General features: G+C 47.8%; 6 protein-coding genes across 6 annotated transcripts; 3 read left to right on the top strand and 3 right to left on the bottom strand.

Annotated features, from left to right (window-relative positions):
• Positions 1–1227: 1227 nt before the first annotated feature.
• Positions 1228–3529, bottom strand: I302_102419 (uncharacterized protein; the record flags this gene model as incomplete). Its single annotated transcript, XM_019187792.1, has 11 exons — positions 1228–1416; positions 1474–1819; positions 1894–2067; positions 2128–2172; positions 2239–2502; positions 2557–2644; positions 2713–2872; positions 2948–3051; positions 3110–3154; positions 3219–3281; positions 3346–3529. 11 exons carry the CDS (start codon positions 3527–3529, stop codon positions 1228–1230), a joined length of 1662 nt encoding a protein of 553 aa, XP_019050670.1.
• A 1151-nt stretch (positions 3530–4680) lies between these two features.
• Positions 4681–5854, top strand: I302_102418 (uncharacterized protein; the record flags this gene model as incomplete). The annotated part of the gene is made up of 4 exons (XM_019187791.2): positions 4681–5006; positions 5072–5189; positions 5253–5646; positions 5721–5854. The coding sequence occupies 4 exons, from the start codon at positions 4681–4683 to the stop codon at positions 5852–5854; spliced, it is 972 nt and encodes a 323-aa protein (XP_019050669.2).
• A 601-nt stretch (positions 5855–6455) lies between these two features.
• I302_102417 (uncharacterized protein) lies at positions 6456–9085 on the top strand (the record flags this gene model as incomplete). The annotated part of the gene is made up of 10 exons (XM_065869478.1): positions 6456–6502; positions 6566–6826; positions 6890–7100; positions 7167–7252; positions 7306–7756; positions 7808–7897; positions 7943–8003; positions 8047–8154; positions 8228–8423; positions 8482–9085. The coding sequence occupies 10 exons, from the start codon at positions 6456–6458 to the stop codon at positions 9083–9085; spliced, it is 2115 nt and encodes a 704-aa protein (XP_065725550.1).
• A 188-nt stretch (positions 9086–9273) lies between these two features.
• I302_102416 (uncharacterized protein) lies at positions 9274–10669 on the bottom strand (the record flags this gene model as incomplete). The annotated part of the gene is made up of 9 exons (XM_065869477.1): positions 9274–9434; positions 9500–9517; positions 9579–9676; positions 9749–9983; positions 10048–10164; positions 10226–10271; positions 10337–10450; positions 10505–10584; positions 10636–10669. The coding sequence occupies 9 exons, from the start codon at positions 10667–10669 to the stop codon at positions 9274–9276; spliced, it is 903 nt and encodes a 300-aa protein (XP_065725549.1).
• Positions 10670–11752: 1083 nt separating this feature from the next.
• Positions 11753–16379, top strand: I302_102415 (nitrite reductase [NAD(P)H], large subunit; the record flags this gene model as incomplete). Its single annotated transcript, XM_019187788.1, has 20 exons — positions 11753–11843; positions 11900–12001; positions 12053–12153; positions 12208–12266; positions 12333–12510; positions 12573–13043; positions 13112–13477; positions 13558–13662; positions 13722–13888; positions 13953–14168; positions 14242–14378; positions 14435–14644; positions 14723–14824; positions 14899–14996; positions 15063–15140; positions 15206–15358; positions 15435–15616; positions 15707–15871; positions 15972–16132; positions 16207–16379. The coding sequence occupies 20 exons, from the start codon at positions 11753–11755 to the stop codon at positions 16377–16379; spliced, it is 3315 nt and encodes a 1104-aa protein (XP_019050666.1).
• A 248-nt stretch (positions 16380–16627) lies between these two features.
• Positions 16628–21293, bottom strand: I302_102414 (uncharacterized protein; the record flags this gene model as incomplete). The annotated part of the gene is made up of 9 exons (XM_019187787.1): positions 16628–16894; positions 16998–17195; positions 17267–17475; positions 17556–18304; positions 18368–18561; positions 18639–19980; positions 20046–20142; positions 20205–20262; positions 20316–21293. The coding sequence occupies 9 exons, from the start codon at positions 21291–21293 to the stop codon at positions 16628–16630; spliced, it is 4092 nt and encodes a 1363-aa protein (XP_019050665.1).
• Positions 21294–21526: the final 233 nt, after the last annotated feature.

Below are 21526 nucleotides of genomic sequence, written 5' to 3'. Positions count from 1 at the left end.
ATGTCGATGTAAAGGAGGAGAGGGTGATAAGGGAGTAGTGACCTGGGTAACTGTTCTACGATTATGATTATCCCTCCCTCCACTTTGATCTGCGGAATCAATTTGAATTGAATTCAAATAGTGTCAGATGTGATCACTGGTTATCTCGCGTGATAGAGTGAGTGATTGACCTTGATCTTGATGGTGACTCTGACTGATATCATCTGATGGTGATGGTGGTGATATGGGTGTGAGTGTAAGTGATATGAGTGAATGAATGAGGATTTAATGAATGGGTGAATGGAGAGCAGAGCAGATTAAATGACAGATATAGCGTGTTCGTACTAGTGTTAGCATTTAGCACTTGCTATGTTACGTTTGTCACTGTTACTCTTACTCCTACTACTGTATGGCATGTCATAATAATAGTCATCTGCCACACACACTAAAGAGTTACAGTCGACTGATATTCAGGGTAATCACCCAATTCAGGTAATTCACTTCATACAAAAAAGCATTTACGTAAACCCAATTCACCTCCAGCTTTTTTGGTTGTATTTATATCACTCAGGCGGTGATCGGCGCCGGGAGTAGGGATCTTTTCGAGCCTATTTCAGAAAAACTTAGTACGAGGTACCAGTTATTTGGTCACATGCAGGAATGAGTGGATGGGGCAAAGTGCGCTTTAACTCCAACAAGACTAGGATGGCGACGCAATTTCAAAGCGTATGGAATTCAATGGCCCAGCTCTGCCTGTGTCCCAGCGTAAAGACTAGTCATGTGTTTCCAAGGGGACGACTACACGCAACTCTCTCAAGAACAGATACTCATGTCGGTGCTCCCACTTTTACAACGGCTTGAGTGTAAGAAGCACAAGCTATTCCAGATTCCGGTTGTTATCAACATTCATCTGTTGAATGTCAACCGTAAAAAACGCCGCTCGAAGTGAGCGTTGTCGAGAAAAAGTTACCATTGATATGTGGCAACTTATGCAAGGTATCTCGGAAGTACATGATCGGGATAGGTACTTTGAGCAGCTTCGCGGAATCGATTCCTCCGAGTATCATGTGATTGGTCAAACAATCCATGTTGCATATGCACATCACGACGAGACAGTATGAGAACAACTAAACACTAGATTCAAATCTATCCAGATCACCCTCTACCTTCTTCTCCTCGTCTTCCTCCCATCACGATCATGAGCTCCGCGAGATACTTTCATAACTAGGGATGTACTGTATTGCCCACTTAGAAGATCTTGGCCAGGATCGTATCCTTGACTGATGTGGGTGGATTATCATCTTTGATCTGTTGATAGTAATTTGTCAAGTGGTCGAAGAACTCCAAGTCCGATACGAGGTCCACATCCTTTGATCTGTGGAAGGGAGTTCGACCGAAGATCTTGAATCCCAAGCCTATACCACCGGCCAGAGCGATCTGCAAGCGTCACGACTCATCAGCACCTTATCAATCCAGGCTCAACAAGTCACTTACAATACCATAGTTGAAGATGAATGTCGCAACGTCCCAATTGCCTTTCAAGAACACCGAGTACCCCTGCAAAAGCAGGAAAGTGGGCGCCCAGAACAGAGCCCAGTACCCTGCGTAGGGTTGTATCCTAGACGATACAGGGAGGAACTCTTTCCTGTCGATACCTTGTTTCTTCATTGCTCTGTTGAATCTCACCCAGGTGAGAGCCATGACGGTCCAATTCAACATCGTAGCGGCAGTGGCAAAGTTCAAGATCCAGTTCAACACCTTGGCGGATCCAGAACCCAAAGCGAGGTAGGCAAGACATGAGAGCAACATCACGAGGATGACGGATGTGTATGGAACACCCCTATAGACACAGCCGACGGTAATCAGTGTTCGGAATCCTGATGCCAGGGGATTAGAGGGTAGCCAGTCACTCACTTCTTGTTGACTCTTGCAAAGATCTTGGGAGCTTTGTGGTCGAGCGCAAGAGCGTGTAACGATCGAGAAGCGTTGAATGTATAGGCATTACCACCGGAAAGGACACAGGTGATAAGTGCTGCATTGACGATGGAGGGTAACACGGGGATTTGCAATCTGCTCATTGAGATGACGCTGTGATGAATGGATGGTAAGTGATCATCGAAGACGGAAAAGAATGACAGCTAAACCCACTAAGGTGATTTACCAGCGTAGGTGTTTGAGCTACCAGTGGTAAGGCTGAAAACATGGTGATGAATCATCAGCACACCAATCTTTTTCAGCGAGGCTGGCAGCCTGACTCACGTCTCGTCATTGTATGGTACGAGAATACCGACACAGATACAACCGCCAATGAAGAAGATGACCAATCGAGTCATAAGTGTCTTGAATGCTCTTGGGATAGTCTTCCTTGGGTCCTTTGCTTCACCAGCGATCATCGAGAGATACTCGGGTCCACCCATACAGAAACCAGCAACATTGACCGCATTGACGAAAGCTTGTAATTTGCCAGAAGAGGTTTCACCAGCCCATGGTCCGGGGTCTTTCCAGTATCGGAAACCGAAACGGCTAAGGGAAGGTTAGCCTCGTATCAACGCTGTATAATAGAGATGATGGACCTACTCGTGTAAAGGATTACCGCCCAACATGGCAATGAAGGTGTATAGAATCAACCCGGCGGCCAACAGGACTTTACCGAGCGAGAGCCAGACTACAGTAAGGCCATGCCACGCCGTCAGCTCGCATCCGAATGTGTCTACTGTAGTTTTTGCCACTCACATTCGACTTCACCGAACAGATCAGCTCGGTAGACATTGATAGCCAGGTAGAATATGAGAGACACAGTGATCAAGATAGCGGGGTTTGAGTCGTAGCCCCAGTATTCGACCAAGGTATTGATAATGGTAGCTTCGAACATAACATAAGATGTTTGAGCAAACTGCAGGAAAGGTTAGCGAAGATTCCGGGCATCATTTGATCGGCAGTAGTGCGGTCGTTCATGAGCGAAACTTACGAAATGGTTCCAGCCGACTCCGACACCCAAGGCTGGGTCGACCATCCTAGTGGCCAGCCGGATGAAAGAACCGTCCAGTGGCAATAAGGTGACGATTTCCATTTCTATGCGCAAGATCAGGATCAGCACAGATCGTCGTTCGGTGAGCAGGAGAGGACTCACGACATTGACCGATCGAGTACACGACAGTAGCCCAGAAGATGAAGGCTAATGAGGGGGTTTGAATCAACTTTTAGGGGGATTCCCAGCTCTGGACTAGCTTGCAGCTTACCGATCAAGAGAGCAAGAGGTCCTGAGAGCACTCCCGCACCAATGGCAACGAACAACGCGGCACCTGGTCATGCATGTATCATCGTCAGCCACGGAGACTGCTTAGCCGATGGTGAATCTCGACCTACCAATGGCACCAGCGATGGCTGAAAGTTGGATTTGTCGAGGATTCAATCGTCGATGATTAACTTGGTGTTCAAGCTTTGCTTGGAGAGCATCCCCATCGTTACTGCCGGATGATCCAGCGGGAATTTCGCCAAGTGGGACCTCCTGAGATCCGATGTACGCTTCGGACTTGTCGTCTTCCTGCATCTTGAGGTGTTCCATCGTCGGGTTAGATCGTAATTGTTGGTTGAGAATGAAGAAGACACCTTTGCGATTTGACCCGCTCGTCTCTTATATATATATACACGTCGACCAAGATGGAGTACAATGATGTCGATGACATGAACTTATCTTTGATATCACCTATCGTTGATTGGAGTCTTGAATCCGGAGTGGGGGCTCACGAGGAAACCCGGGGAAACGAATATTTGAACTCCTGATAGAGAAATGAGCTCCTGAGTATATATGTGGAAGGAGTCTAGGGAGTCGTTTATGAGAGGCTTTTCAGGAAAACCTGCGCAAAGGTCGCCTGACGGTGACGTTGGGAGAAGCCTTCTTCGCGTTATTACTGAAGATTTGGAGTTCGCTCTGCGCAGGGGAGATTGGAGCTCGGACCGGCGAGATGTATGGATGAACCATCACATGATAAGCCTATCTCCACGATGGCGAGGGAGTCGAGAGGATGGATGCGGGCACCAATAGAAGTGAAACCGTTGTGTCGGACAGGAGCTCAATATTTTCGAGAGTGAGATTCGTAAAATCCCTCATATGGTAATAAAAGGAGTCATGATCCCAGTGAAATGGGCTCCGGCCCTGATTATGATGCGGCAATACCGCTTAAGAGGTGGTCGATAACGTATAGGAATACTTCTGCTTTCTTGCAGAGGTGCAGTATCTCTGTCAAACGAGCTGTCTGTGATGATAATCTCCTGCTCGATGGGTCCTTTCGGTTGATGGTGACTTTCCAGGGCTGATACCGGTGTGTGTGATAGGATACACACACGAGACACACGCAACATCATAGGACCGAAGTTGCCGGTGATTACGTCGGTATTCTTGCATGCAGTGCAATTTGAGCTCCTATCCTACATGATAGCAAGCCTCGGAGTTGTGTTCCACTTTTTCGGGCTGTAAGCTTAAGAGACGCTAACCGCTGCACACTGTGGAGTTCAGATTTAGCAGATAGGAGACCTAGAACTCCACGGCCCATATGTTAAACCCCCGCAAGTTGGTCAATCAAGTGGTACAGATATACTTAAGTCTCTAATAACAGTGTAGGAATTAACGGCAACTTCATCATTCACAGCAATAATAAATTCAACTCATTCTCAAGGTACTTTACATCCTCAATCAACTCAATGACCATCCCAATGCCTCAATCACTCGTCACCATCGATGCCTCTGAGCCTCTCGAGAAGATCTACGAGATCATCGAGAGAGACGGAGGGGTCATCGTAAAGAATATGCTCTCTCCTGAGCTCTTGGCTGAGTGCATGGGAGCCATCGAACCTCATTTTCAAACTCGGGAGACCTACAAGTCAAAGGCTACTCACGAAGAGCTCGGTGCCGATTTCTTCCCGGAGGGGTCAAAGAGAGTTTACGCTTTATTGTCCAAGATCCCAGAGCAGTTGACCAAGATTATGAGACTAGATGTATGGCAAGGGATCATGGGTAGATTCCTCAAGTGAGTTAGCCATATGCTCACCTTGCATTGAAAACGCAGAGCTGACAGTGGTCTGGCCTTTGTAGCGACGAATACTATTCTTACACCGGTGAAAACCTCCTTCCCCAAAAATCCGGCTACATGCTTGCTTCCACCGCTGCCCTTCGATTAGTCCCCGGCGCTAAACCACAACCACTACACCGAGTAAGTCTTACGCTTCCCCGGATCAACCATACAGTGCTATCCTAACTGATGCTTGGTTGATAGGACCAAATCGCATACATGGTTCGACCAGACCCATCTAACCCATTGTTCACCCCCATGGTCGGCTGTCTGATCGCCGGATCCAAGTGCACCTACAAGAACGGAGCTACCGCCGTCATCCCTGGATCTCACCTGTGGGGCCCTGAGCGAGCTCCCAAGAGGGAAGAATGCACCTACGCCGAGATGGAACCTGGATCAGCCTTGTTCTGCTTGGGATCAACATACCACGCTGCAGGTGAAAACATCTGTGATCCCACAGATGAAGATGCCTTGAGGACCTTGTTCGCCGTCTTCGCTCAACGTGATTACTACCGACAGGATCAGGAGGAAGTGCTCTCCACCCCCATTGAGATTGCCAGGAAGCTACCTGAGGATATCCTTAAGCTTTCCGGCTACTGTGAGTTCGGTCCACTGATCAACCATGATCATAAAGCATGAGAATGCGGCTGACCTGGATGTTTCGATCTGCAGACAAGGCTGTCGGGGGTGTCGGTTATGTCGAGGACCACCAAAGTCCACACGAGTTCTTACAAACCGACTATGGAATTGGCAAGCTGGGCTCTGCAGCACAGGCGGCAGCACAGGCGATCAAGAACGCTTTGTGATAGATGTAGAATGTAATGGTCTTTTGTTTTTCATACACATATACCCCTGCCGATATGCATTTACATTTTGGGATTCCATTTGGGTTGAACTGGATCGGAAGTGTGTGCCTGGGCGCGCCCTTATATGTCGCTATGGCAATTTGTCCATACTACTTCATACAATTTGCATGTCCTTCTGATACACGGAAGGAGGCAGACCCAGTGCATATGCACCTCGAAAGTTCTACTCGAGGAAGGAAGCATGCAGAACATGCCGATGTGCATCCCACTGGACCAGCCCAGCACAACGGTTGTGTTACGTAAGCCCGGAGTCATGATGTGCTGATAAACAACTGCTGTTGGAAGCATACGAGTATCTCATTCATTCTGCACTCCTGAACATTACCATTATCCGTCTTCTCAGTCTACATCTGCACATCTCGACCAACTCCAACTTCAACACATGCCCTTCCGATTGGATTCGACCGGTACCTGACCTGCCTGCTGATATAGGAGTATCTTGATTGCACGGTTCTTAGTAAGAAGGGGAATTTCAATACGAGTCCATAGACGGAGGGATCTAGACCTAGATAGAGGGTGTGAAGGAGAAAGACAGGGAGCGATGGTGTATACAACGGCTTGTGATAGGTGTAGGAAGATACGTATGAAGTAAGTACTGCCTCCGTCATGGCCATCAGTGAACAGTGATTGAGAAGCTTTCCCCTGATACAGGTGTGAGAGGCCTTCGCGAGGTCAGAATCAGGATGAGGTCTGCCAAAGATGCCGAGCAGATGATGCAGCGTGCATAACGAAGAAGCGTAGGGTAGGGAGACAACCAGGAGTGAAGAATAGAAAGACAAGAGAGGCGCAGGTCAAAGAAAAAGGACCGTACTACCAAGGTCGAGAACCCCAGATACCGAGGGATCACGATAACCTTCCTAATCCGCTTCAGGTGTTGGCATCAGAAGCTGTCAGGAGACAGAGTACACCGGAGTAGGTCGAATCAGGATTTAGTCTGGTTGTCGCTGGACAGATACTGACATATCAAATTTATAGATCTGATGCAACCATGACACCCACTCATCCCGTAACGTATACTCGCGATGGTGCAAGCATATTGGACAGGTATTCGGAATGGACTAGTAAGATACATGGAATAACTGGCAGAGGAGATCTGGCAAAGAGGCTAGACGTTCTATTGTCAGCCGATAGGGAAGAGATCGCTTCCGGTGTGGAGGATCCGTCTAGTTTCTCCGGTAGAACCGATGTGAGTAATCTCGTCGATTTTGCCAATCATCAATTATGTCGCTCATCATAAGATTAATTCGCACAGATGGCCCGCCCTGACGCAGCTCCAGAATACGATGTGATCTCCCTCCAGGTGATTTCGCTGCCAGAGGCTCAAAGATTGTTTGACGCGTGAGTAACCAACCATTGTTTATCGATCTCTAGCTAAATTATGCACCTCTCAGCTTCATGAAATACCTTACAAACGGATCAATGTACTTTGACCCTCAGATACACTCCCTTCCCTTTGTCAGATCACGAAGCTCCTTCCTGCTCTCCGTAATCCTTGCGACGGCTTCCACCTACTCCACCTTATGCTCCTCCAGTCTCCTTCATTCTCAGCTAGCAATTCACGCCAATCGGATGGTGTCATATATCCGGGATAACAACCTCAAATCGATCGAGATCGTTCAAGGCTTGTTGCTATTGGCAAGTTGGATCGAGATACCTCATACTCTGAGTCGTGATAGGACTTGGGCGTATGTCTCCTATGCGACCGCATTAGCGGTGGAGTTGAGACTAGACTCACCTCTGCCTTATTGTGTGCAAACCGATCCAATCTATTCTAGGGACATCCACGATTTGTTGGTGAGAAATGCACACAGGGTGTGCCTTCTGCTGTACATCCATGATAGGGTAAGTGCTGTCTCTGGCTGGCGTCGTGAAAAATACTGATCGCAGATACAGAATATGGCGATGGTAGCAGGACGATACCCGATCTTCCCGGAATCCACAGTGACATCACAAGCAAACCTCGATAAATGGGGGAAACATGAGGTGAGTATACGATATTGGGATTGATATCCGCTGACTCGCTGTCAGCGTGCATGCCGATACGATGCTCCGATATGCGCCTCCGTATCATTGAGGAAGATCATCGTGAGTGAACAGCCGCGCTGCCCATGCTGATAAAATCTAGACCGAAGTACACCATAAGCTCGCCACGCACAGTGCCGAGGATTTCCAAATCAACATGAACTTGATCGAACGAGCAATAACGGATTGGAGATCAAAATGGGCAATTGAGATCACCAGTAAGCTGGACTTGCTTGAGTCTTGTCCATGTCGCCGTGTAGCTTTGGCACTGACTATCCACTTTTTGTTCAGGCACTCTCGAATATGGTATAATCGCGATGTTCTCTACGTTCGTGCTCGCTCTGACGTTACTGAAGAAAGACCACGATGATGACAAGGATGATGTCGAGGCTAGAAAGGCATGCGAAGATCTGGCTTTCGAAGTTTGTTGCGCCTCAATAAACAGTTATAAATCTTGGACTGGTATACTAAACTCTGCGACATTTGAGTGAGTGGTCACTTCTCCCATGCAGCGGCCAAGAGACTGACCATCTGCTGGACCATAGCACAAGTATGGTAGCATTCTGCGCTATATATACCCTCCAATCTATCAACCGATGTGATCCTATATACCTGTCGGACTGGTCGGTTTTCCGCTTAGCAACACTACAAGAGCTAGTATCAGAGCTTGAGAAACAAGCAGCTGTCCGTCATCACATCGACAAGGAGAACAGCATGAGCGTGGTCGACGCTATGGCCAGACAGCTTTCGAGGGGTATCAAATTGGTTTTGACAAAGAAGCAATTGGGTCGTCAATCCATCCCATCAGAAAGCTCAAGCATCTCGCTGGTCTACAATCCCGAAGACCTACTGTCCCAACAGCCTGGAATCGAAATCGACGTCAACGGGATTTTCCACCAAAACAACAATGTTGGTGGGAATATCATCACACATTCAATCCCTCCTCAATCACAGGAACAGCTGTTCCCGGTCCAAGAACCTAGATTTGATGACTTAACTCAGCTACTCTCCTCCAACAACGCCATACCTTTCATCCCTGATTGGAACTTGGAGAGTCTGTTGCCAGACGCAAATTTCAATTGGGATCATATCAATCATTCAAACCAGGATACCAATAGTAACGTACCATTTTTTGATTTTGGGCAGTAGGTTGTATATTAGATTTGTATGACTGAGCTCTAGTATTCATATTGATGTGAATGTAGATATATGTGTATGTAAAATGTAGACTGGTATTGACATGGTAAATGTCCATCAAGTTAGGATTTTTCCTTTCTGTTAACGATCCAATTGTATACTCTTTCTACATAAGCCAATTTGGCGGAACCGGTTTTGCCTTACTGCTTTTTGTGTCCGTTGACTGGCTCAACGTGGAGATTATCACCGATGGTACCTCCTCCGACATCGACATTCTCTCGCACGACAACTGAGTTTCCTCTCTTTCGGTGGAAGAAGGGAAGTTCCGGTGGCGTGTAGAACAATACCATGGGTACTCCCACTAAGTCAATCAATTCAAGATGTCAGCTCAGGCAAGATGGAACGATGATGTTCTGAGATGCTCACATAAAGCACCGCCGATGACTATAACAAGACAACATAAGCTTTCGTTCGCCTTTGCATCTCGAATGGCATGACAACTCACTGTTACCGATCAAAGAAGGGATCATCGATTGACCGACGTATTTCCCGACAGATACGTGTGCCCCGTTGAGCATACCGATAGGGATATAGTACATATTGCTGATCGGATCGAACCTGTCAGCTTCAGCTCTGTCTCTGACGTTGAGGGAGGCTGATGGAATGATGACTCACACGATGACGTGTTCGAAACCCAAGAAGACAAAAGCGAAAGCAGGGAAATGCAACGCGAAAATCTTGGAGATAGTCTCTCTCGCACCTGCTCCAAGCCACACTGCAAGACAGACCAGGAAGTTACAACCTATTCCCCTTAGCACACATGGACCCCAGCCTTCAGCAGTTTTGGTGACTGCCACACCGGCCGAATAGGTGACCAATGCGTCGGTGTTGTACAGCTTGGAATAGTGCGCTATGGTGAATGCGCTCATATTAGCGGACTAAGCAATGATCGGATAGATAGGGGTTGTGCTCACCTAGGAACGCCACAAAAGTGAGAGCACCGGCCATGTTACCGAAGAATACGATAATCCAGTTCACTGGGAGTTCCCAGAGCTTGGTTCGTTTCTTGATGGAGGTCATGATGAAGATCACTGTAGAGTTCGGTCAGACTAAACGAGCCACGATATCAGATTAGGGATGGGGTGCGCTCACTGAAGTTGGCGGTACAGAGCTCTTGCCCAGTAAGCACAAGCATGATCTAAGTGATGGATGTCTTCAGCATTGGATTTGAGTAATACGTATGTCGAAGGACAATTCACTTACCAGACCGATTGGGAAGATAAGAGCAGCAACCAAGTTGATGATCGATGGATAGTCCTTTCTTAGTGTACCTGCACCACCTTGGAAGATTTGTACAGACATTGCACCGAAGTTGAGCTGAGACAGTTGGTGAGCGGAGCGCCAAATTCAGTTGTGAGTGGGCCAACTCACCATCCATGCTGCCATCCAAGCTTTAAAGAAGGTAATGTAGTATTTCTGAGCGGCCTTCTTCTCACCGATGGTGAGCATCACTATTTGGGCTTCATTAGCATGTATAGATTCGACCTCAAGATGGCACGTACCGGCTGTGACTTCAGCTGGTGTCAAGGTGTCCATCTTGTGCGATTGTTGTGCGATTGAAAGTACTTGGTCCTTGGAAAAAGAAGATTGTAGGTCGGCATCAAGCCTTTTCGAAGTTTGACTTGCGTATACTTATATGTTGCTCATGATCCGTCCATCGCAATACTACATTATCAAACGATTTGCAGAGAGAGATCTGACTTGATCGATCCGAATTGACAACGACCAATCACATTTCCGAAAGATAAGGACCGCCATTCGGCGTCTGAAGCGAATGAGCCACTAGTCTGTAGTCCAGAAAGGGCCGTACCAAAGTTTCATTTCGATCGATTCAGAAGCCCCAGGATGACACCCCAGAGAAGCATTGGAGTTACAACCCCTCGGTACCTCTCGATTCTGTTTCTTTGGGTCTCGCGCATGTACAGAATCTGCATCGCACGTTCAAATAAAAGATAAGGACTGTGTGCATCTCGCCAACAGTTTACTGGAATCACCTAATGAAAGTGACGAATCCCTGAAATTACGTGATTTTTGAATAGGTGGCACTAACCATTTTTGGGGCTAGACGATGAGATCATGCGGTTTTCGCAGAGATAAGGAAAAGTCCTTATCGCAAACTACCAAAGACGATGCCGAGGCGTGCCGAAGTCCTTATCTCTGTTGCTGTTGGGTGGTAACGATGTCACAATGTGACAGCAAGGTTTGATTCCAGATCTCGTTACTCCCGTTCTGAGGGATCGCGCTTACTTCGAGGAGGTATATGATTGGTCCGTTTGGAAGAAAGATAAGAGAAGCTCAGGTCGAGCGACTCTTACGTTTAATTTACCGATTCTGATGACGAGTGGGCTTCTCTACGAGCAATTCAGTGAAGTTCTCGGCGGGGATAGATGGGTCCGGCGTTGGGTAGACGATAAGGGTTGTGCCGTGTCTGCCGAATGTCGCTGTGATTGGATGGAAGGTTTACTGGAGATGCCAAGACTTGTCACTGATATTTTGGGATGAAGCGGAAGCGTTGGACTGATAAACATACAAAACCTCTCCGTTGCAATCCAGAAACAGCTTGACATTTTCCTATTCTGTGTCTCTATACCTACTGCTAGAATTGACACGCCCACGAAAATGGACAGCGCAAGTGGTACTTCTGGCTCGTCAAAGCCTCCCGCTGAAAGGATACAGGTCATGGTGGTTGGCTTAGGAATGGTAGGGATAGGTCAGTCTGGATTGTACCGCGTTGAGTTACTGTAAAGCTGATGTAGTGACGTGCAGCGTTCATCGAAAAGATGCTTACTTTGGACGTCGCTGGAAAGTACTTCATCCGGACTTGCGGAGAAGAGCCGGTGGTAGCGTACAACAGAGTGGGATTGACCGGTAAGTGATGTCGGTCGTAGTCATATAGGGCTTGTCTTACGGAATGAACAGAATACTTCCAGCACAGGAATATTGAGGATTTATACTTAAACGACGTGTCATGGTATGCCAAGCAGAATCCAGAGCACTTTGCGTTTCATATTGGTGAACAGGTAGGTTTGCTTATCGCATCGTCATATCAGTGACGGCAGCTGATGTAAATGCAGGTTACGCACATCGATTCCGAGAATAAGGTAGTGAAAACCTCCAAGTCAAATGAATTCAAGTATGTCTATATTCTACTATCAGGCCCTGGCGTGTTATGTCGGCAAATGCTGATCATTGTTTTCAGATACGATATATTAGTCCTTGCCACTGGGTCGGTAGCCAGTCTACCGCCATACATGACGACCGAACGAGCGAAGACCGTGAAAGGTGTCTTCGTATATCGAAGTATCGCAGACCTCGAGGCGATTATCAAGTATGGCGAAAGACCAGAAGTAAAGCGAGCCTCGGTCATCGGCGGAGGGGTAAGTCAAACAATCCTCATCAACTTGAAAGGCTTGGCTGATCCTTCTATCTCGTCTTGTAGTTGCTGGGATTGGAAGCTGCCAAAGCAGTGTACGACATGAAGGTACCCGAGGTCTCGATCCTGATCAGACAAGATTACCCTCTAAATCGACAACTCGATTCTTCCGCTGGAGAGTTGGTTTTGAAGAAGATCGAGAAAATGGGTGTGGAGGTGAAAACTCGCTGCGAACCATCTTCGATCCTGACTCGTACGGATGATCAAGGTGATGAAACCTTCGAAGGCTTTAATGTCAAAGATGAGAAGATCGAATCGGATATGGTCATTTTTGCGATTGGTATTCAGCCTCGAGATGATCTCGCGCGAAGCAGTGGGATCGAAATAGAGCCGAAAGGCGGTATCAAAGTAGGCGATGATCTTCAGACCAGCGCCAAGGGCGTATATGCGATTGGAGAGTGCGCGAGTTGGAGAGGTAATTTTTATGGATTGATTGCTCCTGGTGTGGAGATGGCAGATATACTTGCATTCAACTTGGTAAGTATTACATCTTCTGAGCGGTTCACGGGTGATCGACAAGCTTACCAAGTTTTGTTCCATATCAGACCCAGACGGAAGGAACCGCCGCGCACGTCCCGCGATCAATGAACCCGCCCGACTTGTCAACGCGTCTCAAGCTCATGGGAGTCGACGTAGCATCTTTTGGAGACTATTTTGCCGACATCCGAGTTGCTCAGAAGCCCAAAGCCGATCCAGTGGCGGACGGCGAGGTGGCCATCTCACAGCCTAAACCAAGCAAGCATCGTAAACTCGCTGCGGACGGTCCTATACAATGCTTGACATATCATGACCCCTTTTCAGCGACTTATAAGAAGTATATCTTCACTGAAGATGGTCAGCACTTGCTGGGTGGCATGATGATTGGTGATGTTGGGGATTTCACCAAGTTGGTTGCGATCACTAAGAAGAAGGTTTGTGGGTTTTCATGACGAGGTAAAACCTCTTCGGAACTCACGATAGCTCATACGAAATACTTCTTGCTGGTTTACAGAAAAAGCTGGGCGTGCCGCCTTCCGACTTCATCCTTGGTGCTAAGAAGGCTGGCGAGGACGACGGAGGCGATCTGGACGATGATGCGGTGGTCTGCTCATGTCACGTATGTCGATTTCGGCTTTCCGCGGCAGGATGCGATACTGACCAAATTACATCTCGCAGAACGTGACTAAGGGTGCTATCGGATCTTGCGTCAAATCTGGTCTCACAGACTTGGCAGCGGTCAAAACCAAGACAAAGGCCGGAGCGGGTTGTGGAGGGTGTGTTCCCATGGTGACCAACATCTTCAAAGCGGAAATGAAGAAGTCAGGCCACAAAGTATCTACAGCGTAAGTCAAGTCAAGCCTGCTTTGCTCACCTACGTTCGAAGCTGATGTAGGGTGCAATCGTCAGTCTCTGCCCGCACTTCAAGATGTCCCGACAAGACTTGTTCCAAATTATCAAAATCAAGAAACTACGAGATTTCGCCACCATAAACGAAACGGTCGGTACACCTGGGACGATCGGTTGTGAGATCTGTAAACCTGCTGTGGCATCGATACTCTCGAGTCTGTACAATGAGCATGTTATGAAAGTTGAACATCACCATAATCAAGATACCAATGATAGGTGAGTCTGTCGTCCCCTTCCCCTCTAGGTGATCTAAAGTAGAAGCTGAGGTGACCTTGTGTGACGTGTGAAGGTTCCTAGCGAATATCCAACGAAATGGAACTTTCTCGGTGGTTCCTCGTATACCAGGTGGAGAGATCAGTCCAGAAAAGCTGGTAGCTATCGGTAAGATAGCGAGTGAATATGGTTTATATACCAAGATCACAGGGGGTGAGTCGTTCCCTCCCAAAGGCTGTCACTGGGTAATACTTATGTCGCCTTTTCAGGTCAACGAATTGATCTGTTCGGAGCGTCCAAACCTGACTTACCAGACATATGGGCGAAACTCCATGCAGCGGGATTGGAATCCGGTCATGCTTATGGTAAATCGCTGAGGACTGTCAAGTCATGCGTGGGGACAACGTGGTGTAGGTTCGGAGTGGGAGATTCAGTGGGTTTGGCTATTGATTTGGAAAACAGGTATAGGGGTGTCAGAAGTAGGTCAACGCTTCTCTCTTCATTTTAGACTCGATAGATTTTGAGTGATAGTTATGGTGCTGATAACACCGTGCCAGGTCCACACAAGTTCAAAGGTGGCGTTTCAGGCTGTGTGAGGGAATGCGCCGAAGCTCAAAGTAAAGATTTCGGATTGATAGCTACTGATAAAGGGTGGAACAGTACGTCTTTTTTTCTGTTCTGCATCTCCACTGATAGTACAGAAGAGCTCGAGCTAACTTTCATGATGGAATAGTCTTCGTGGGTGGTAACGGAGGTATGAAACCTCGACATGCCCAATTATTCGCTCAGGACGTACCTCCTTCCAAGGTGGTCCGAATCATCGATCGATATGTGAGTTTGGACGATCCACCCAAACTCGGCTGCATTCATGCACTGACACGATGCCCCCGTATCTAGTTGATGTACTACATCCGAACGGCAGATAGGTTAGTACGTACCGCCCCCTGGCTAGAATCGCTGGAAGGTGGTATCGAGGTGAGTCGCGATCATCCGATAACTGCTCGTTGTTGATAACGTTGCTAATCTGGGAATAATAACAGAAACTTCGAAAAGTCATCTTGGAAGATGAATTGGGAATATGCGCAGACCTAGACGCAGAGATGGATAATCTCATAGGGACGTACGAGGATGAATGGAAGAAGGCTGTGGAGGACCCAGAGGCTCGGAAGAGGTTCAGGCAATTTGTCAATACCGTGGGTCCCCTTTTCGTTCCAATTCATCCGAAAGATCCGGGGATTATTACTGAGGTTGTTTGTTATGGTGGTTCAGGACGAACGCAGACCCGCCATTGACATCATCGAAGAACGAGGTCAAAAGCGAGCGGCAGATTGGCCGAGGGATTTCCCTTCCCAGAAATTCGACGGTTCGCATCTAATGACTCCTGAGAGCGAGTGGAAGTGGGTATCTTTGGCTGGTGTAGATGATCTACAGGTCAATGATCAGAATACCACGTAAGTCACGTACAACATACTTCTCTCGTCCATCCATCATGAGTTTCTCATAAGGTATCCAGAAGCTGATTGGTATGAGGGCTGGAATAGGAGTGTAGCCGTTCGATATGGTTCCGACACCCAACTGGCAATCTTCCACGTCCCTCACAAAGGGTTCTACGCGACTCAGCAGATGTGTCCTCACAAACGGGCGTTCGTGCTGGATCATGGAATCGTAGGGGACGATAAGAACGGTGATCTATATGTATCTTGTCCGTGAGTGTCATACCATCTCACAAATACGTCTATCTCTGGACGACGAAGACTGAAAGCTGAGGCTGAAGGCTAATTTGACATACTGTATATGATGTTGTAGACTGCACAAACGAAATTTCAAATTGGATAACGGAGACTGTACGAACGACGAGTCCCTGAAGATCTTAACCTTCCAAGCGCGCTTGGGAGAAGATGGTCAATCGGTGCAAGTCAAACTACCTCCCGCAGAGGATCTCGATAGTGTTATAGGATCTTCCAAGTGTGAGTTACCCCCTTATTCCCGATTTACCTGATGTTTCCAACATTTGTGCTGATACTGTGATCGACGCATTTAGGGATGGTCAAGAAAGCCACGGCAGAAGCGTTCGGTAGGAATGCAGCTACTGCCATTGAGATTGTTGAGCCGTCTGGTGAATTGACGGGGGAGGATAATACCAAGTCCAATGCCAATGCGGGAGCGGGAGGGTGTGCGTCGAGTGGTTGTGGTAGTTCCGCCTTGGAGTGGTAGTCATGTTATAAAGGCAGATCTGTGTTATACAACACTATATAAATAGAACGTATATGCGGGTAGAATCGATAGGTCTCTTTATTATGTATCTTGTAGTTATGCATCAATATAGAATATCATCAAGGTCTACGGAACAGCAATTATAAATACAGAAACAAAGAGGAAGCCATACCATACGAATCATACAAGAACGAACTAATACAAAAAAGTCTTTGCAAATCAACTGAAAGCTTAACCCTACTGCAAACCTAAGCAAACTTATTGCCCTTACTCAACAGCACACTCCCACTCCCACTCGCGCTCCCATGACTCCCACCAGTACTCTGCCGATGAGGATGAGGTACAGGTGCAGGTCTACCGAAAGTCCCACTACCACTCCTCGAGGCTCCACCAAGCGATCTCGAGTTTTGAGGTCGAACGACCGACACGCCCGCGGCTCCGCCTCCGATCCTTCGGTTCGTCTGCGATTCGTCTTGCACGAAGGAAGCGTACGAGGCGAGTTTACGAGTGGTGTTCTGATCATAACATAAAATATCAGCTGAGTATCCTTCAAAAGCTTTTATGATGATGGAGAAGGAGCGAATGTTGATTTGCGATGTCATGTATGAGATCACTTACCTGCTTTTTGTCACTGATGACAGCACCACTACCAGTGCCCCTGATAGACCTAGAAATAGAAAAACCTTCATCACCCATCGGCTGATCCTCGTCTTCATCAATATACGTATCCCTCCTCTTCCTCAACGCAGCGGCACGAGGATCAAGTGCGAGATCCTCTTCATTCGCATCGTCAACGGCCATTTCCTCGCGATTCAGCTATTTCGCATCATGATCAGCTTCCTCCTACTCCTACAAAAGCACGAAGTAGATGAAACGACAATACTCACACCTCGATTCATAGCTGCACGATTCTTCAACATATCCATCTTTTCCCTAAATGTCCTTCTAGGTTCGATGGCGATCTGTGTCTCGTCCTCTTCGGGCACCTGGACGATATCCAATCCGTCATTGCCAAAGTAAGGAGTTTCGTCGACCTCGTCCTCGTCCGATTCGAGATCATGGTCATATATCTGACGGAACACGTTGGCTTCGCCTTCTGCTCGATACGAACAAGTCACATTAGCAAGGCCGTCCTTGGACACATGTATAGATCAAGTTCGTTGATGAACAACTTACCAAGTTTGTCCAAACCATCCTCTCTAGCCAACTTCCTCTTCTTCCTTTCCTTCTTTGACATCCTCCTCGTCCCTCCCTCCTCATCACCAGACTCGTCAGAATAGAAATCCTGCCCCCGCTTCTTATGCCTATATTGACCCTCTGTAATCTTCCTCGCCTCAATCTCGGCCCTAGCATCATCGGCAAGTTGGATCTCCCGATTCTTCTCAGCGGCCAACTCGTCCTGCCTCCTCTTCTCCTCCTCATCGACCTCCTGATCATCCACAAGTTCCTCTAAGAACCCATCGTCCCCCTCATCCTCATCTTCATTTTCTTCTTGTCCAATCTTGGCCCACCCATTATCCTCGTCACTCTCCTCAGCCTGTTCATCCACCATCCGACTCTTCATTCGTTTCTTCTGTTCGTGCTTTTCAGCCCGGGACGAAGCTTTCATCATTGAATCAAATACCGTTCGTTCACCTCGGACAGGTTGAGTGGGCGAAAGTGGTATTGACTGATCGTCGCTCGAAGCTCTTCTACGTAATCGCGTGAACGATTCCTCTTCGTCAACCTGAGTCTGAGTGGGTGATCCAATCTCGTTGATCGACTCTCTCCTATCGACCTGAGTTTGAGTTTGGGTCTGAGTCTGAGTCTGGGTCTTGCCGAACGGAGTATCAGCAATTGAAAAATCTGATGGTCCACCCAAGTTCCTTCGGGTATCTGATACCTGGGTATCCTCCATATAAGCAGGTTTAGTTTGCGTGAATAACCTATAAATACCAATGATCAGCTGCATGTCAAGAATGAAAATCTTGCAGGACAGCTGAACTCACCCCATCTCATTGATATATTGTTTCTTCGGCTTTTCCATCTCCTGCATCCGTTCCATCGCAGCCTCTTCCAGCTCAGCTGCAATGAGATTATTATCCCTTTCAACCTGAGTTTTTGATATTTGGACTCCGGGCAACATAGCGTCGGTGGGTAAGAATCCCACTGGGTCAGCTCGGAGGGCCGCGAACGCGTCGTGCTGTATGAGAAGGGTAGCGGTTTTAATCAGCCATTCTCCATTGGCATGATGAGCACTCTTTGTAAAAGGTTACTCACCCCTGCATCTTGCGTGGCCGCCTGAGTATCTCCAAACAACTGCGAAAATCCCTGACTTCCACTATCATCTCCGAAACCAGCCAAATCGAGACCTCCAAAATCACCATCACCCGGAGTAGATCTAGCAGTAGGCTGAGGAGCGGGTACCTCAGCCAAAGGGATTCTCTGAGCAGGTGAGGATCGAAGTTTGGCTTGGACCTGAGCATCTTCATCATCCGAATCGAAAGCCACTCTAGCGGAAGCACGGGGTTTACGCTTGATCATTGGTGTTACTTCCTCCTCCTCGTCTTCTTCAAGTGTAGATTTAGTCTCGTTCTCTTTCTCCTGTTCCTCCTCTTCATCCACTTCAGTACCCTCAGCCTCTTCACCGCTCCATACCATTTCTTCCTCCTCCTCCTGATCGGGATTATATTCCTCATCTTCACCATCCTCATCGTCGCCCTCCGCTTCTCTCTCGTTCTCCTCAATCTTGGACGATTCAACCAAAACCTGATAATCCGGTTCCACCTTCTCCGGTAGCGTTCTCACTCTACCATAATCTGCCTCCCTCTTCTGTCTAAAGTTTGCAACCTGTTCCTGATGTCTCATTTTGATAATATTATCCAGAACCTCACGGCTCATCGGTTCTTCTCGCCCCTTCTTCTGATTGGCAGGTTTCGATCCGCCATTCATCTGCTTCTGCTGAGCGTGCGAGAAAGTTTTTCCCGCATGATCGACATACGTCTCACTGAACTCTTGATCTTGCGCTTTGACCTTCTTGTGCAATTTACCCGCTCTAGCTAGGAAGCCTTGTTTCTGCTTGGAAATAGTAGATTGGTTATTGTTCTTGGATAAAACCGCTCTAGCACCTGAGACTCTCGTGGGCTGAACTACTTCCTTCTTTGGTGTGGGCTCCTCATCATCCCCAATCTCGAAATCATCTTCCTCTTCCTCATGATCCGACGAAGATGGTTTGGTTGGTTCAAGATTCAATTTAGCGATTTGTTGTTTAACCATAGTCGCCTTGAACTCTTCCAGCTTCTTTCGCTTGGCATCGCGATCGACCTTTTCTTTGTCCCGCACTTCCTCCTTATCTATGAAGGTAGCGAAATCGTGGTCCTCATCAGATTCAGGCCCTTCAGAAGTGCCGGGTACAACGACTTTATCTTTTCTACCGGGAGCGGGAGTGGGAGTATTGGGGTTCTCAATTGATATTCGAGAGGTTGAGGTGGTCCCTAACGCACGACGGGGTCCGGAAGAAGGGGTGAAACCGATGATATCGTCGTCCGGGGGAGTAGGTTGGCTGGGGCTCGTTTGGGGAGAGTTGGCGAATGTGAGACCAGGTACAGCGCTTTTGACCTCGCTATTGGTGAGACAAATAAACATAATCAGCATGTCTAGTGGATGATCAGTGGCAAGTAGACTCACGCAGGTGCTCTCGTCTTTACCGCTACATTAGCCTGAGTTATCCAAGATGAGATAGGTAGACGGGTTGGCTCAGGTCGAGAGAAGGCGACGGGTCGTTCTGTGAGGAGCAGAATACGTGAGCGGCCTGGAGTCGAACGGTGAAATCTAAGGATCACCTACCTCTGTGGGCTCGAGCGATATCTTTCTCCATCTCAGCTCTGTCAGCTTTATTCAGTCCCTAAAATGCACATCAGTTACGGTACATTCGTGAACTCAAGATGTATCACTCACTCTCGACTGTCTACCTTTCTTCTGTTGCGGTTCCTCCTCTTCCTCATTATCAAACAAATCGTCCAGCCCATCCAAAGCAGAAGATTTCGGTTGTCTGGCCTCCTCCTCTTGCCTCTCTTTCTCCGCCCTAGCCTGTTTCTCAGCTAAGTTGTCCAGGTAATCCCCAATATTCTCATTATCCTCTTCATCGTCAGCCCCATCTGGTGGTGGAGAACTTCCTCTTTCAGTGGTAGATTCATCTCCCACCTCAGCTGGCGAAGCACTTCTGGAAGTATCTCTAGCGAATAACGGCGGCTCCTCTTCATCTTCCTCATCATCAGATACGATGATTTTCTTTGATCTACCGGTCATACCTGATTTCCTAACTGGGAACAGCGTCTCTTCAGCTACTTCCGATGATGTCGCTTGTAGCATTCTGTTGTTTACTTGTGGAGGAGAATATCGGAGGGGTGGTGGGGAAGAACGTAAAGGCGATGTATGAGTGGTGGTAGGTAAAGAAGTCAATGACGAGGTACTAGATGTTTGTCCCAATCCGATCTTCGGTACAACCAAATTCGGCTGTTTCTCGATCGGCGCAGAAGTTGATGCTGTTTGTTGATGATCCAGGGCTTTCAGTCCTCTAACTTGTCTTCGCATCTTCTCCATCTCCTTCCTTATAGCTTCTTCATCTTCGTCCGGCTGTTCCTCAGTCTTATCGGAAGACGGAGCATCGAGCCTCGTCAACTCATCTCTCCAGCTTTGGTTAGCAGAGGACCATCTATCAAGTAAGGCTTTGGACGGTGAGGTGGTTGTGGGTGGTGCGATGAAGCTTGATATGGATGATGATTCCCCGAGAGGAGGTGGCGAAGGGGATAAACGTCGTACACGTCCATATGTTCGTTTAGGAGCTGGTTTGGGAGGTGCGAGGTCCAGCGTGTCGGAGGAAGGGGCGGATCGGAAGTCTGATGGAGGGAGGGAAGTGAGCGAGGAGGTGGACATTGTGTACTATGATATGAGGTGATCAGCGAATGACTGTCGGTCTTGATGGCGCCATGAGGTTGAAATCACTCACTCGATGTGGAGATTGCGGTGAAAGACGCGTGATTAAGGGGTCCTAGCTGAGGTATGAAGAAATAAAAAGGATCCTGTTGATGGTGCACTTCAAGACTAGCTTAGAGATGTGAGTCGACTGTTATCTTGCTCGTTTGCTGACAGACCTGTTGTGATGATGA

Source organism: Kwoniella bestiolae, chromosome 1, assembly GCF_000512585.2.
Source record: "Kwoniella bestiolae CBS 10118 chromosome 1, complete sequence".
Lineage (NCBI taxonomy): Eukaryota > Fungi > Basidiomycota > Tremellomycetes > Tremellales > Cryptococcaceae > Kwoniella > Kwoniella bestiolae.
This window is presented reverse-complemented; position numbering and strand designations above follow the sequence as displayed.